This window comes from Phaenicophaeus curvirostris, chromosome 3 (assembly GCF_032191515.1).
Source record: "Phaenicophaeus curvirostris isolate KB17595 chromosome 3, BPBGC_Pcur_1.0, whole genome shotgun sequence".
In the NCBI taxonomy this organism is placed as follows: Eukaryota; Metazoa; Chordata; class Aves; order Cuculiformes; family Cuculidae; genus Phaenicophaeus; species Phaenicophaeus curvirostris.
Genome location: NC_091394.1, coordinates 94,758,271 through 94,773,562, shown reverse-complemented (window position 1 = coordinate 94,773,562; position 15,292 = coordinate 94,758,271). Strand labels below are relative to the sequence as shown.

At 48.7% G+C, this 15,292-nt stretch overlaps 2 protein-coding genes across 11 annotated transcripts in view; one reads left to right on the top strand and one right to left on the bottom strand.

Annotated features, from left to right (window-relative positions):
* PTK2 (protein tyrosine kinase 2) overlaps nucleotides 1-10,465 on the top strand; it is a 226,858-nt gene extending 216,393 nt beyond the window's left edge. For all 10 annotated transcript variants that reach the window (XM_069854722.1, XM_069854721.1, XM_069854723.1 and 7 more), the window contains 5 exons: nucleotides 856-895; nucleotides 1,623-1,729; nucleotides 5,884-6,039; nucleotides 6,927-7,007; nucleotides 9,202-10,465. In XM_069854722.1, the coding sequence (XP_069710823.1) occupies nucleotides 856-895; nucleotides 1,623-1,729; nucleotides 5,884-6,039; nucleotides 6,927-7,007; nucleotides 9,202-9,414 (597 nt within the window). In that variant the 3' untranslated portion in view covers nucleotides 9,415-10,465. The remainder of the gene's footprint in view (nucleotides 1-855; nucleotides 896-1,622; nucleotides 1,730-5,883; nucleotides 6,040-6,926; nucleotides 7,008-9,201) is intronic.
* Nucleotides 10,466-11,653: 1,188 nt separating this feature from the next.
* RPLP1 (ribosomal protein lateral stalk subunit P1) lies at nucleotides 11,654-14,016 on the bottom strand. Its single transcript, XM_069854739.1, has 4 exons — nucleotides 13,846-14,016; nucleotides 13,436-13,510; nucleotides 12,612-12,729; nucleotides 11,654-11,775 (listed from the first exon to the last, which is right to left on the bottom strand). Exons 1-4 carry the CDS (start codon nucleotides 13,915-13,917, stop codon nucleotides 11,696-11,698), a joined length of 345 nt encoding a protein of 114 aa, XP_069710840.1. The 5' UTR covers nucleotides 13,918-14,016; the 3' UTR covers nucleotides 11,654-11,695.
* Nucleotides 14,017-15,292: the final 1,276 nt, after the last annotated feature.

Genomic DNA, 15,292 nt, shown 5'->3' with positions numbered 1-15,292 from the left:
TAGAAGAGACCGTAATTCCTTATAACTACGTTCTAGTTCCACAATTTGATTTTGATTGTTTATGGTTCTTAATACATTCAGAACATAACTCTGACTTCACTGGGAATGGGAAATGTCTAATGCTTCTGTGAGTCAATCTCTATTTCTTATTGAGAAAATGAGAAATAGACAGTAGTCATTCCTAGAACTACGATTAAATAATTGTCCTGTGTGACACTAATTTCTATGGCAGTGGTGAGGACAGAATCCAGTTCACTGAGGTGTCATTTATGTCTTCCCCGCAAAGTGACCTTTTATTTGAGTAATTATAGGTGGAATGGGAGCAGAAAGCACAGCAGCTCTGATTCCTGCTCAGAGCAGCCCCATCCACGCAGTTTGTGAACTCTGGGTGGGAGGAGTTGTCATACATGACCCTGTTCTTGGATGTGGTGGTACAAATGAAAAGTTATCACACACATTTCAGTAGTTCCTAAGCGATGAGCACGTGGCTGTATAGTTTTGAGAACATTCTTTTGAATGCATGCTTCTAATATGCACTTTTCTGGAAGTAAAAGTGCTTTGAGGCTGTCGTGGTGTGTGAAGTGCAGAACAGGTCAGATTTGGTGTGAGACTAAACTGTAGAGGCCAGGGTTGTTGTGAGCAATACAAAAGAAGTGAAAAGTATTTCTTATTGTGTTAATAAAGTACTTGTACTTATGAGCTGAGCTAATGATGGCGAATAAGGATGTAATTTGAAGTGTTGGGCCACTCTCAGTGGTAGAAATTGTGCTGATGAAAGTTGAGAGCAGTGTAATAACAAGTCTAAATGTGTATTTTATTTTATTTTATTTTATTTTATTTTACTTTACTTTGTAGGCTGGTAACCAGCACATCTATCAGCCTGTGGGTAAACCAGGTAAGCAGTAAGTTCGTATACTATTATCTTGAATCTTTTATGTCTTCCAGAAGCAGCAGTGAACAAAGATTTATGGCAGTATTTTCATACAAGGGGTAGATTCCATTCTCGATAACTGCACAGAGGTGTTTTGGTGCACTGTGTATTTAAATTCCCCATGCAGTCTCCAGTGATGCAGTCAGCAAAGCTGTGAAAGTGTTTCATCCAAAGGTGGGAAGTGTCTTGAGGAAGCTGAGTCATTCTGTAGGACTTCACCATGTGCAGAGTTCAGACATGTAAAATAAACGTAGACGCCTACATTTAGGTTTGTCAGTCTCAAAGTGAATCACACCTGGGGTTTCTGCCATGAAGAAGTCTGATCTTCCCAGACATATGGAGCATGGGTGGCACCCAGCTGTGGTGCAGCGGGGTGAGTGCCTCTCAGGTCTCAGTGGGTGTCCTGAGATGAGCAGCAATTGCTGTACAACTGGATTTTCGAAGTATCTTACTGAAATAGCCACATTCTCATAATTGCAGGAAAACTCGGTGAATTCTACAACCTTTTCTGTCTGCATTTCTTCAGCAGAAACAGAAATCATAATGGGTTTACTCTGAGACATACAAAGATGTCTATCTCCTCTGCTAGTACAGCAAGGCACATGCAGCCTTTATAGTGCTGACAGACCAAAATGATCCAGGGACATGTGATATGTTGGTCCTCTAAAATGTAAATTGTTTTGTTATCCAGATCATGCAGCTCCACCAAAGAAGCCTCCTCGCCCTGGTGCCCCTGGCCACTTGGGCAGCCTCGCGAGCCTCAACAGCCCTGTGGACAGCTACAACGAAGGCGTGAAGGTACATTGCTCACTGTCACATGAAATACGCTTCAGAAAACTAAATGCTACCACTCTGAGATAGTTTGTTCTTCCTGAAGCAGAGAGTGTGAAAAGCAAAGCGACTGAACTTCCCATGTAAATGTTGTCGTGGTGCAAGCATGCCCTGGCAGCTCTCCAGGGAAGTGGGGAGTTAATTGGTAGGCTCATATCCTCCGTTACTGTGATTCAGTGTGTTCCTCACCTGGAACCTTTCCCAGGTGAGCTGATTTCTAGTTTGGAGAGCATACGAGATCTCTCAAATGAACCCATCCTCCCTGCTCTGCAGCTGTGTTAAGCAGGAAGAAGCACACCCAGGGATCGCAGTTACTCAAGTGGTACCAAAGCCTCCTCTTCTCGGTCAGGAGAAGTGAGACATGTCTGAACTGTGGTGCTCGAAAAAGCTCTTGCTGCAGCACTAAGGCTCCTAAACCCCTACTGGCACTGGGGAACAAGGGAAAGAGGGGGAATGGTGATCAAAGCTGTCTGACTTGTCATTGAGGTACTTTCTAATATGTTGTTTCATCTCCAGTAAATAGACAAGAAAGCCAAAAATGAGATTTTACAGTTTTCTAACAGAGAGATGCTGCAGGACACTGAATCACGGCGTCCTGGTCCCTGCTGCAGTCAGTGTCACTGGAACTGCTCCTTAGTACGTTTAAAATCGTACTTCTAGGTACTTCCCTGCCTTTGGGACTCCTTCACCTTTCTAATCTTTAGGAAATAGAAACCTGAGTGGCCTTAGGGCCTTCCAGGGGAACCAGGGGAGCTATTTGTGATGCTAGCAGTTTCCCACAGCTACATGTAGTAGTGGTTGGGGATTCTCTGTCAATAGTACTCTAACAGAAACACAGCTGGTCTATACACATCACTGTTTTATTATTAAATGACATTTGCAGCCAGACAGAGACCCCTCTATAGAGGCTTCTGGGCTAACCACGGTGTTATTGAGCAGAGCAGTAAAGCAGAATCGCTCCTGCTGCTGTTCCCATTCTGTCAGACGATGCCATCAGTAGCACCCAGGGAGGTGATGTATTTGTGCTCCAGCTATTCCCAGAAAGGAGAAGGATGGGGCCTGCGTTAGAGCACAGAATTCTGCAAATACACTGGGGCAATCCCTACTGTAACACCACAGTGGCTGCTAATAGTGTAGCTTCTCACAGGAGAACCTCCAGCCAAACCCCTGCCAAGGCTGTACTAAAGAACAGGAATCCATGTTATGGCAGACAGAGCTGTTGTGATAAGAGACACTTATTTTAGGTCATTTAAGAGAATACAGAAAAAAATCCAGCTCATCTGACTGTGGAATTCACAACTTGCCACCAAAGCAGCGTGTTTAGCGTAAGTTGAGCTCAGCCACTGCCTGTCTCACTCTTGTTCTCTTGTTGTGAGATGATCAAAGTATTTAAGAATCAACATAAATAGACAGCAGTGGTGAATTTGAGCAGCACTGTTTATTACAAACTGATGCCAGTGCTTTTCAAGCTGCCAGCCCTCAGGAAAATGTCAAAAAGCAGTAACAGATGTGTTACTAAACTTGGCTTCTCTAAAATTTCCTTTCTAAATTCTGACACTGGGACATGAAAAATGTTTTCTGAAGTACGTCCTTTTGACAACAAACAAACCTGAGCAGCCAGAGTCATCAGTAAGAACAAGTGCACAAGATTGGTGTACTAAATAGCTTCTCTGGTAGAAAAGGAGGGCCGATTTTGTTTTTTCTGTCAATAGTTTCTTGAAATTGGATTGGTTTATGCTCCTTAAGGAAAACAGCCCATTGTTTTTTAATAGTGTACAGTTCTATTAATGTCTGCAGTCCTAAACTGAAGGTGGTTTTGGGGTATGTTTCAGGCTCCCTTTTCTGTACAGCCATTTCAAACGCCCATTTCAGTCTCCCTTTCGTGCAGAACACAATTGAAAATAACAGGGTTTTTGCTACTCGCCCTCAGGAACCTTTAGGGCAGGAACCAGGAAATTGTGTTACTTGCTGAGGCACAGTCAGGCAGTCCACACGGAGAAAGTCCTGTTGTCACAATCTGGAGAGCAGTTCTGTCAGTGTTGGGTATACTCTGTGGTGAGAAACGCAGATGTCCATACCCTTCAAATTTTAGGGCCAGGCTGCAGGAATTAAGTGGGCTGCATATAGTATCATGAAGGCTGGAAAAGACCTCAAAGATCATAAAGCCCAACCATCAGCCCAGGGTCACCGTGCCTCCTAAAAGACGTGTCCCAAATACAATGTATAATCCATCCTGAATGATTTCATGGTAGTTCTTGAGGTTAGTCATCATGAACAAGAGCTGCCCAGTTGGATGACCACATATTTCCTCTCATGGAAAGTTGAACCCAACATTTTCTTAAACCTGTTGCAGACTGGATTGGTTGCGTGAAGGGGTTGGGGTGGCGCAGGGCAAGTCGGTTCCCACTGTTGCAGAGGCCTTCTGCTCCGTTCACCACTTTGCTCACCAGCCTGGCTTGCTCCTGTCAAGCTTTGCATGATCTCTTCCCCATGTGTTCAGTAAAAAGTAAGCATGGGTGCATGGCAAATACTTTCACTTCCTCCATGGATGCACAGGAGGTCGTAGGCCCACGGTGCTTCTGTAACCAACAGACCCAGAGCTAACACGAATGATGCCAACACTGTCGAGGATGCATTTTTGTTGCAGGCTTTTAGCTGGTCTCTTATTGCTACACATGTTTTGGTTTTGGTTTGGTTTGGGTTTTTTTCCTGCTGAGTTTTATTAATATTGTTTTTCTTTTTTCCCTCCTTTTGGTAAATCTCTTTAACCTCCCCCCACATTCTGCTCAACTGTAGCCATGGAGGGTAAGCAGTGCGCGAGCGTGTGTGTCCGTGCCCTATCCCAAAATGTCTTTGCATGTGACTTTGCCAGATGACTGTTTAACTTCTCAATTGCTGGAACCGTTTGCAATCACAGCCTTTCCCTGGTAACTGAAGTGATTTCAGTGTTCTTTTTCCTGACGTATTTTCCAATCAATGTACTAGATTGAGTCTCCATAATGTTTGTCAGTACCCACATAGTAAATTGCAACAAAATGGAATCATCATGCCCTAAATCCTGCACTCCTTCCTTAGACAAAGCTTCAGCCAAGTATTTGATAGTTTCATCAGGGCAGAATCTCCGAGGCTTCCAGTGAAACGTCGCTGTAGCTGGAGCCAGTTGTAAGGACCAGTAACAAACAGCTCAGATGTAGGGACCAGCAGTAGCTCAGTGTGGTGGGCTGAAATGTCAGGAGCCATCTCGTCCCCGAGGGTGGACGCCTGCTCTGTCACCAGTAGCAAATAAGCCGTTATCTAACTTTCTGCTCCTACTGAGTGGTTGCTTGGCCATCCAGTAGCGGTGAAGAGCTGCAGGGAACAGGGATGCTTTTAGTTTTACTGTTGAGAGAATACTGAGCAGAAATACCGAGGCCGTTACAGAGGATGTTTTCCAAGTTTGTTTTTTTTCTGACCCAGGATTATTTCAGTCTGTCTTGAATTGAACTCTAGACAGAACTGACTCAGTGGAAGTTGTGCTTGAGTAAGGACAACAGGATTTATAACCTCCTGGAGTTTTTCTGATCTATTGGAAGCAAACTGTATGGAAATATTCAGTGTTTCTGTACTGGTAACACCAATTTTGTTAATCTGCTGTGAATTTCCACTAACAAAGCAATAAGGTGCGCTGCAATATTCTCCCTGTTCTGCATCAGTACGTTAACTGTGTACTATGACATAATTTTGGAGGATGAAACTTCTGGAACAAGGGGCCTAACACCTGTTTCCTTAACGATGGAGCTTGTCCATCAGTAGTGAACCACTGAGACATGTCGGGTTCTCTGTACTCCTCATTCCTCAACTTATTTTATTCTCTTTTGTGGGAGTTATACTAGAAGACCTTTAGGGAAATCCTGGTAAAAGTTCCCCTGTGTCGTTACACAGACCAAGTTCAGTCAGAAGAGCCAAAGGAAACTTCCTTCTGACCATGGAGCAAGCGAGCTCATCCAGGACAGGGGTCCCAGCAGGGCCGGGAGGGAGGCTGTTGCCTGTGTGAGACCTTCCCGGCACTCTGTGAAGGTTGGGAAGTTGCTGAGCCCCATCTGCTGGGGACAGGAGGTTAAACAACCCTTTTCTGCTTCCAGATTCAGCCGCAGGAGATCAGCCCTCCACCTACAGCCAACCTGGACCGCTCCAACGACAAAGTCTATGAGAATGTAACGGGGCTGGTGAAAGCGGTCATAGAGATGTCCAGCAAAATCCAGCCCGCTCCGCCAGAGGAGTACGTACCCATGGTGAAGGTACGGAGGCAGCTCCTAAAGTCAGTGATACAATTCTCCTGAGTGATGGCTTTGCAAGTGGCATAGGAAAAATCTTCCAGAAATTAGGGAGTAGAAAAGCTTTTTGTGTTTGCAAGGTCAGGGGTAACTTGTGTTCAGAGAGGTGGAACTTTGGAAACTGAGAACAGCGTTGTGGAAAATGGTGCTTTTATTCATCCATATCTATATGAGGACAGGCTGAGAGAGTTGGGGTGGTTCAGCCTGGAGAAGAAAAAGCTCAGGGGAGACCTTAGAGCAGCCTTTCAGGAAAGCTTAGGAGGAGCTCTATATCAAGGAGTGCAGGAATAGGAAAAGAGGGAACAGTTTTAAGCTGAACAAGGGGAGATTTAGATGAGATATTAGGAAGAATTTTTTTCCTGTGAGGGTGGTGAGGCACTGGCACAAGTTGGCCAGAGAAGTGGATAGCCTGTCCCTGAAGGTGTCCAAGGCCAAGTTGGATGGGGCTTTGAGCAACCTGATCCAGTGGGAGGTGTCCCTGCCCATGGCTGAGGGGATGGTACTGGATGATCTTTTAAGGTCTCTTCCAACCCACACCATCCTATGATTCTGTGATTCTCCATCTTGCCTGCGCTTATCCAGGGCTTGGAGTTGGGAACCGTCTCGTCTGCATTTCACTTCTTTCAGAAAAAAACTTTTTTTTTTTTAATTAACTCTTTGGCATCTTGTTTTGATGGTGAAACATGTAAATGCAGGTGGGATTTTAAAGTCACTCAGCCATGTTATAACCCCCTTTTTATCCAGATAAGGAATTAAGCGTATTTGTTGGGTCTTACACTCCTACAATTCTCTCACGCATTCATTCCCAGTTCTTAAAGTTTATGTCCTAATTGTTTTTTTTTTCTTCTTAGGAGGTTGGTTTGGCACTGAGAACCTTACTGGCAACAGTAGATGAGAGCCTCCCTGTGCTTCCTGCGAGTACCCACAGAGAAGTACGTAAAGCTCCTCCCACTCGATATTCAGTCTGTTACAGTTCAAGTTGGCCTCAGCCATGAGAGTGACCTGGACGTGGTTTGGCGCTTGCTTCTTTGCACATGCACAGGTTTTGATTCACTGAGTGGTTTGAACTCTGGATTATTGAGGCAGCAGTGTACCCTCGTGGCTAAGAAGGCTGATGGTACCCTGGGTGAATCTAGACGAGTGTGGCCAGCAGGTTGAGGAAGGTTCTCCTCCTCCCTCTACTTTGCCCTAGTGAGGCCCCCTCTGGAGTCCTGTGTCCAGTTCTGGGCTCCCCAGCTCTAGAAAGTCAAGGAACTAGTTGACTGGAACGAGTCCAGCAGAGGGCATGGAGATGATGAGGAGACTGGAGCATCTCTTTTATAAGGAGAGCCTGAGTGAGCTTGGTCTGTTCAGCCTGGGGATGAGAAGACTGAGAGTGGATCTTGTCAATGCTGGTCATTATCTAACGGGCAGCCGTCAAGAGGATGGGACCAGACTTTTGTCAGCAGTGACAAGTGACAGGACAATGGGCACAAACTGGAACACAGAGAGTTCCACCTCAACATGAGAAAGAACTTTCCTCTGAGGGTGATGGAGCACTGCTGTCCAGGGAGAGCGGGAAGTCTCCTTCTCTGGAGATATTCATAACCCACCTGGGTATGTTCCTGTGCAACCTGCTGTAGGTGACTCTGCTTTAGCAGGGGAGTTGGACTTGATGAGCTCTAGAGGTCCCTTCCAATCCTGACCATTCTGTGATTCTAATGCCTCATGAAATTAATTTTATTAGAATTCAATTGCTGTGTGGACGTAGGCTTATATTGCCTTAAGACACTCAAACTGGATGTAATTGAAGAGCATCTGACACACACACATATGGAGTTGACATAAAAACTGTTAGCAGTGCTTACACAGAACTTCTTAGTGCAAGTTTAATCTTCCATTAAGCTACAACTCGTGCACAATGTCATTGAATGGGTAATTGAGCATAGCTTGTTGCAGCTGGAAGTATTTGATGAGGTATCCCATAAAAGCCTTTTTCTGGATGAGAAGTGACTGAGATCTTTCAGTGAAGTTCATGAGCCATGAGTAAAACTGCTTTCCTCCATGACCCTTAATGAATGGGATAATGACAAAGCCAGAGAATCCTAGAATCATAGAATGGTTTGAGTTAGAAGGACCTTAAAGACCATCCAGTTCCAATCCCCCTGCAATCCCTCCCCCTGGACCAGGCTGCTCAAGGCCCCATCCAACCTGGCCTTGAACATTTCGAGGGAGAGGGCATCCCCTACTTCCCTGGGCAACCTGTTTCAGTGCCTCACCACCCTCATTGTGAAGAATTTCTTCCCAATGTCTAATCTAAATCACGGAATCACTAGGTTGGAAAAGACCTCCAGGATCATCGAATCCAACCATTCCTATCAACCACTAAACTGTGTCACTGAGCACCTCATCCACCCGTCTTTTAAACACCTCCAGGGATGGTGACTAAACCACCTCCCTAGGCAGCCTCTTCCAGTGCTCGATTGCCCTTTCTGAGAAAATCTTTTTTCTGATGTCCAGCCTGAACCTCCCCTGGCGGAGCTTGAGGCTATTCACCCTTGTCCTGTCCCCTGACACCTGGGAGAAGAGGCCAGCACCCTCCTCTCTACACCCTTCTTTCAGGTAGTTGTAGAGAGCAATAAGGTCTCTACTTCTATGCAGTAGAGCTACTTTAGTAACAGTAATAAAAAGAGTGGTGATAACAGGGACCTGGAAGCCTGTAACAAGTCTTATGAGGAGCGGCTGAGAGAGCTGGGGTTGTTTAGCCTGGAGAAGAGGAGGCTGAGGGGAGACCTCATTGCTCTCTACAACTACCTGAAAGGAGGTTGTTGCAAGGTGGGTGTTGGGCCCTTCTCCCAAGTAACAAGTGACAGGATAAAAGGAAATGGCCTAAAGTTGCATCAGGGGAGGTTTTGATCAGATATTAGGAAAAAATTCCTTTACTGAAAGAGTGGTGAAGCAGTGGAGGAGATCACCCAGGGAAGTGGTGGAGTCACCATCCCTGGAGCTGTTAAACCAGGGTGTAGACTTGGCCCCTCAGGACACGGTTTAGCAGGCACAGTGGTGTTGAGCTGACAGTTGGACTGGATGATCTTAGAAGTCTTTTCCACCTTTATGATTCTAATTGAATGAATCTTCTTGTTCCAGATCGAGATGGCACAGAAGTTGCTGAACTCAGACTTGGCCGAGCTCATTAACAAGATGAAGCTGGCCCAGCAGTACGTCATGACCAGCCTGCAGCAGGAGTACAAAAAGCAGATGCTGACGGCCGCTCATGCTCTGGCTGTGGACGCCAAAAACTTACTGGATGTTATCGATCAGGCCAGACTGAAAATGATCAGCCAGTCCAGACCACACTAAGTACTGAGGGAAGAGCTTCATCGGTCTATGAATTCCTCTTGTGAAAGGATGATCCTTCACCTTCTACCAGCAGTGAGGATTCACCCAGTGTAGTCCTGGCTTTCCAGCGTCTCTCGCTTCAGCAGCCCTGACTGACAGCTCTTGGTTCTCTCTCATTACAAAAAGTTTAACCAAGTTTTTAGCATAAAGCCAAGCTGGTCTGGGATTCAAAACAAAAGTGGCATTATCACAAGATGAAGTTTGTACAGGAACCCTCGGGAAACGGCAGCTACGGAGCACACTTCGGTTTTGCACCATCGCCCAGGACACGCTTAGCCTAGAGCTGCCGCAGGGTTAGGGTCGCGGCGCCAAAACTGTTCAAGGAGCAGATGGGAGAAAGATATTGTGAAGTGAAGAATTCGGGGAAACCTCAGGGCTGAGAATTCTTGCCCACAGTACCTGAACTATCCAGACTGGAATTTTTTTTATTAGAACACTTACGTCGCAATATGCTAATCACAATTTACAGAGAAAGAATAAAAAGCTATATTTTCAAGACTTCGGTCATTTCAAGACAAACTAAAGCCCTCTCCATCTTCCTGCCTTTTACTTTATGTGAACGTGTGACGCATCCATTTGGAACTCATAGGACACGACTGAACACTCATCTTTTCCACCAGAGTATCGTGCCAGTTCTTTTGTAGCAACGTTGTTTTCCTTGGAAGCAAAGAAAATGCTGCTTTGTACCAGAGCAATTCAGAGCTGCATTTGGAGGAGTTCTGTAACCATCCATGTCCCCCATTTTTATATAATTTATAAAGACCGATTAAAGCCATGTTGAATATTTTAAACCCACCGTAGGAAACTAACCCATCCTTTCGTCTCTCTTGCCTGGGAGGAGTTGCAGTAGAACAGTGTAATTAGATTTTCCTTGGTTTTCCAGTTATGCCATCTGTTCTGTTAAAATAAAAACCACGCTCCCTTTTTGCTGTTGAGGGATATAAATTATTCTCAGGAAGAATATAATGAACTGTACAGTTACTTTGACCTATTAAAAAGGTGTTACCAGTGACGCTCCAGCTGTCATATTTTTGTGTGCGCACATGCACTACAGAAGAAACCACTGAGTGTTCTCTGCTTGGAATTTTTCCCCTACCCCAATTCCTAAGCTTTTAAGAGTATCAAGCAGGACTTCAGGAGCAACAGTAAGTGTTCAAGGAGGAAATCTGAGATTTTAGTCTCCCAGAAAGCACTTTTTCCCCTCCAGCTCTGGAGCACAGGCACAAGTCACTGTTATCATCTATGTGAGTGATTCTTTGCTGTCACTCCTTACACTCCCTGAAAACCAGTTTTCCTTGGGGAAGGTTCTTTAATAAGGAGCAGGGATACAGCAGCTTGCAGGAACTATTTGGATGCTCAGCCATTTGCAGCAGCAGGGGGTTGCATGGACTGAATCCTTACGAATAACACACCTGTGCCTGCATCCTAAATACAAATGAGCTGAGGTTTTGTGGGAAGATGGGACACGGCCAAGCACTTCCATTGTGGGTCTGTGTGTGTCACCACCTTCCTGGACAACTTCAGTCCTTACACAGGTGGAACATTCTGCTGATGTTTCATTTTCATTTCCTACTTCCGAGTACAGATCCAACTCATACCTTGTGCCTGCAAAGTCCCCTCACAGAGTTTTTAGAAACTCATAAAGTTACTCCTTTCATGTGTAAACTTACACAAACAGCCCCACCCACACTTAAAGCAGTTTTCAGATATGCTCCTTACCTATTTTTCTAGCAGTGCAATATAATTTACTCCCCTTACACAACCCAGGCCAGGTGCCCGGTACTGCAAGACTCTTATTTCAAATCACCCATTCAGGAATAAATCGTACCCCAGCTTTAGCACCTTGGGAACCTCAGTGTTTTCCAACTTTTCAGCTGCCCCTGCATGGGTTAAATTCCTCAGCACTAGAAACTGCCAGAGATTGAAGCTGCACAGGACCAGCCCAACCCAGCCATCCAGCTTTCATTGTAGGTGACCACAGCTGGTCCCAGACAAGCTGCTGCCACATCCCACACTCGGTGCAATTACATTCCCACCCTTGTCCATGCAGTAGGAATGCAAGTCGGAGCTGTTAACCGCCCCTGACCAACACGGGAAGAAGCTGTAAGACCCTGGATTAACATGCAATGAGAGCAGTTATGGTACCTGCAGGACCAGCAGGTACCAACCTTTTCATGCACATCCAGATTAAAGACACGAGCACATTTACATGTTCTTTTATTGCAGATGGATATAAAACTCGTTAGTCAAAAAGACCAAAGCCCATATCATCATCGGATTCTTCAGATTCTTCTTTCTTTTCTTCTTCTTTCTTCTCTTCAGCTGGAAAAGGAGAAAAGGAATTGGAATGAGTCACAGGCCACAAGAAACTTTGCATGCAGTGACTGTAACACCAAGAGGCAAGATCTAAGCAGTCCTAACTAGCCAACAACCCAAGGAGAAGGGCGTTCCGCTGCTAGGGAAGTGGAGTTGCACTTTCAAAATCGATTCCCGTCAGATCTGAAATATTTTAGGGAGCAGGTGCTTGCCCAGAGGCATCAGGAGGAGATCCTAATGATGTACAGGAAGACTGGCCTTGACTCTGAGGTAACACCAATCCCATCCACTGGCTCCAAGGGCAAATCCAGCCTTTCTGCAGGGAGTCTGTTCTGCTCCAGGACACCCACGAAGCACAAACCCCATTAACACAGCCTGGAGAAGAGAAGTCTCTGGGGAGACCTTAGAGCAGCCTTCCAGTACCAGAAGGGGCAACAGGAAAGCTGGGCAGGGACTTTTTCAAGGGCACACAGTGACAGAACAAGGGGGGGCAGCTTTAAATTGGAGAGGGGAAGATTTAGATTAGACATTAGAAAAAAATACTTTAAGCTGAGGGCAGTGAGGCACTGGCACAGGTTGCCAGTGAAGTAGAGGATGCCTCCTCCCTGGACATGTCCAAAGCCAGGTCGGATGGGGCCTTGAGCAGTGGGACATGTCCCTGCCCATGGCCAGGGTGTTAGAACTGGATGATCTTTAAGGTCCCTTCCAATCCAAACCACTCTATGATTCTATAAACACTGCACACAGAAAACCCCAGCTGACTCTCCAGCAGGTGACAAGGAGCTTCTTGCCAAGGATCCCTCCTAAGTTAAGGTGGCAGCACTGGGGACCGAGCCACTTACCCGGGGCAGCCCCGCCTGCAGGCGCGGCACCACCAGCAGGAGCAGCTGCAGCCGGAGCCCCTCCACCACCTACTCCCACGTTACAGATTAGGCTCCCGATGTCGATGTTGGCCAGAGCCTAGAAGGAAAAGCACCACAAAGGTTTTGTTAACACAGAGTGGGGGGCAGCTTTGCTTTAGCCCCAGGCATTGGCCAGGTCCTGCCAGGAGCACAGCGATGAAATGGTGGCATCACCACAATCGGGGCCTTTTACAACTGTGAAGGGTGAAACCACATACACAGGGGCACCCGGACAACCACTTCAGCTGCGATCTGCTCCCAGGGACCCCATACTGGGACAGGGCTGCTCCCCTCAGGAGGCCCCGCTCCCCCTAGACACTCAAGTTCTCTCTGGATGCTTGAGCCCCATCTCCTCCCACATCCCTCAAGATGCCCAAGCCCCCATCTCCCACATCCCTCGAGATGCCCACCCTCCCTAATCCCAAGTCCCCCTGCTCTCCCCTAGATTCCCAAGCCTACAACTCCTCCTCCTCCCCTGGGATGCTCGAGTTCCCATTCCCCTCCACATCCCTTGGGATGCCTGAGCCCCCATCACTTCCTGCTCCCCCTGGGATGACTGACACACACCCCAAGCCCCCTTTGGGATGCCCGAGCTCATCTCACCACTCGCGCCGCCCCCACTCCCCCCAGGACACATAAGCCCTCCACACTCCTTCTAGGACGCTGGATGCTCTCCTGCATCCCTCAGGACACCTGCTCCCCATCCCTTCCCGCTCCTCCGGGGACACCCAAGACCAACCCCCCCACCTCCTTCCCCTACTCACCTTGGCGAAGAGACCTGGCCAGAACGGCTCCACGTTGACCCCGGCTGCCTTGATGAGCGCATTGATCTTGTCTTCCTGTAACGACGACGTCGCTAAGCTCCATCGCGCCCCATCAAATCCCATGGCCCCGCTCCCCCATTACTCCTCCTATTCCTCTCCCCCCTCACTCCACATCCCCAGCCACAAAACCACAGAACCGTTTGGGTTGAAAGGGACTTTAATGCGAGTGAACCCTGGGCAGCCTAAGCCGGCGGGAGGGCCCTGATCGGGGCAGGGGGCGCGGAACGGGGTGATAACCCCGTTCCGCGCCCCCTGCCCCGATCAGGGCCCTCCCGCCGGCCCAGGCCCCACACGACCAGGCCTCCATTCCCCCCCTCCCCGCCATCTTCTGCCGCGGCCCCCGCGCTCACCGTGACGGTGACCTCGTCGTCGTGCAGGATGAGGGCGGAGTAGATGCAGGCGAGCTCAGAGACGGAGGCCATGGCGGGCGCGGTGCCGGTCGCCGACGGAGCGGCCTTAGCTTCAGGCGAAGGACGCAGCACCTTGGGCCGCCGAAACGGAAAGGCGCGCGTGGCCGCGGGGCGGGATTATAAAGCGCCCCGGCAGCCAATCGCAGGCGCTGCTCGGATGATTGACAGCGCCGCCGTCCAATCGCTGAAGGGGAAGCGCGGCGCCGGCCAATGGGCGCGGAGAACGCGGGGCGGGACTATGGGGGCTCCCCGGCAGCCAATCGCCGCGCGACGGGAGCGCGGGGCGGGACGATGAGACGCAGCAGCAGCCAATAGGAGGCGCCGTCCCGGTGATTGACAGCGCCACGGGCCAATCGGAGAAGGGCAGCCCGGCGCCGGCCAATGGGCGCGCGGCGGGGCGCGATGGGAGCGCGAGGCGGGGCCGCGCGGGGCCAGGGCGGCGCCAGGGGGCGCTGATTCTCTTCCGGCCTCCCTCCCCCCTCCCTCCCCCTCTCTCCCTTCCTCCCCCCCACCTCCCTTCCTCCCTCCCTCCTTCCCTCTCTCCCTCTCTCTCCCTCTCTCTCTGTCTCTGTCTCTCTCTCTCTCTCCCCCCCCTCCCCCCCATCTCTCCCCCCCTCTCCCCCCCCCTCCCTCTGTCACTCCCTCTCTCCCCCTCTCCCTCTCTCTTTCTCTCTTTCTCTTTCTCTCAGCTGAGAGAGCTGGGGTTGTTTAGCCTGGAGAAGAGGAGGCTTAGGGGAGACCTCATTGCTCTCTACAACTACCTGAAAGGACGTTGAGGAGATGAGGGTGCTGGCCTCTTTGCCCAAGTGACGGGGGACAGGACAAGAGGGAATGGCCTCAAGCTCCGCCAGGGGAGATTTAGGCTGGACATTAGGAAAAAATTCTTCACAGAAAGGGTCATTGGGCACTGGAACAGGCTGCCCAGGGAGGTGGTTGAATCACCTTCCGTGGAGGTGTTTAAGGCACGGGTGGACGAGGTGCTAAGGGGCATGGTTTAGTGTTTGACAGGAATGGTTGGACTCGATGATCCGGTGGGTCTCTTCCAACCTGGTGATTCTATGATTCTATGATTTTCTCTCTCTCCCTCTCTCCCTTCCTGCCTCCCTCCCTCTTTCCTCTTTGTCTACTCCCCTTCCTACCTCCCTTTCTCCTTCCCTGCCTGCATCCTTGCCTGCCTTCTTCCCTTCCTCCCTCCCCGTTTTCCTCCCTCCCTCCCTCCTTGCCTTCCTTCTTGCCTGCTTCTCCTTCCTTCTGTTCCTACCTGCCTATCTCCTTCCCTCCTTGCCTCCTTCCTTTCCTGCTTGCCTGGCTCCTTCCCTCCCTCTCTCATTGCCTGCTTCCCTGCCTGCTTGTATGCTTCCCTCCCTCCTCTTCCTCCTTTTGCTGT

Coding starts and splice junctions, on each gene's coding strand:
- RPLP1 (XM_069854739.1), bottom strand. CDS start 13,917: ATGGCCTCCGTCTCTGAGCTCGCCTGCATCTACTCCGCCCTCATCCTG. Junction 13,511..13,845: donor ACGACGAGGTCACCGTCACG/GTGAGCGCGGGG, acceptor TCGTCGTTACAG/GAAGACAAGATCAATGCGCT. Junction 11,776..12,611: donor TGCAGGCGGGGCTGCCCCGG/GTAAGTGGCTCG, acceptor CTCCTTTTCCAG/CTGAAGAGAAGAAAGAAGAA.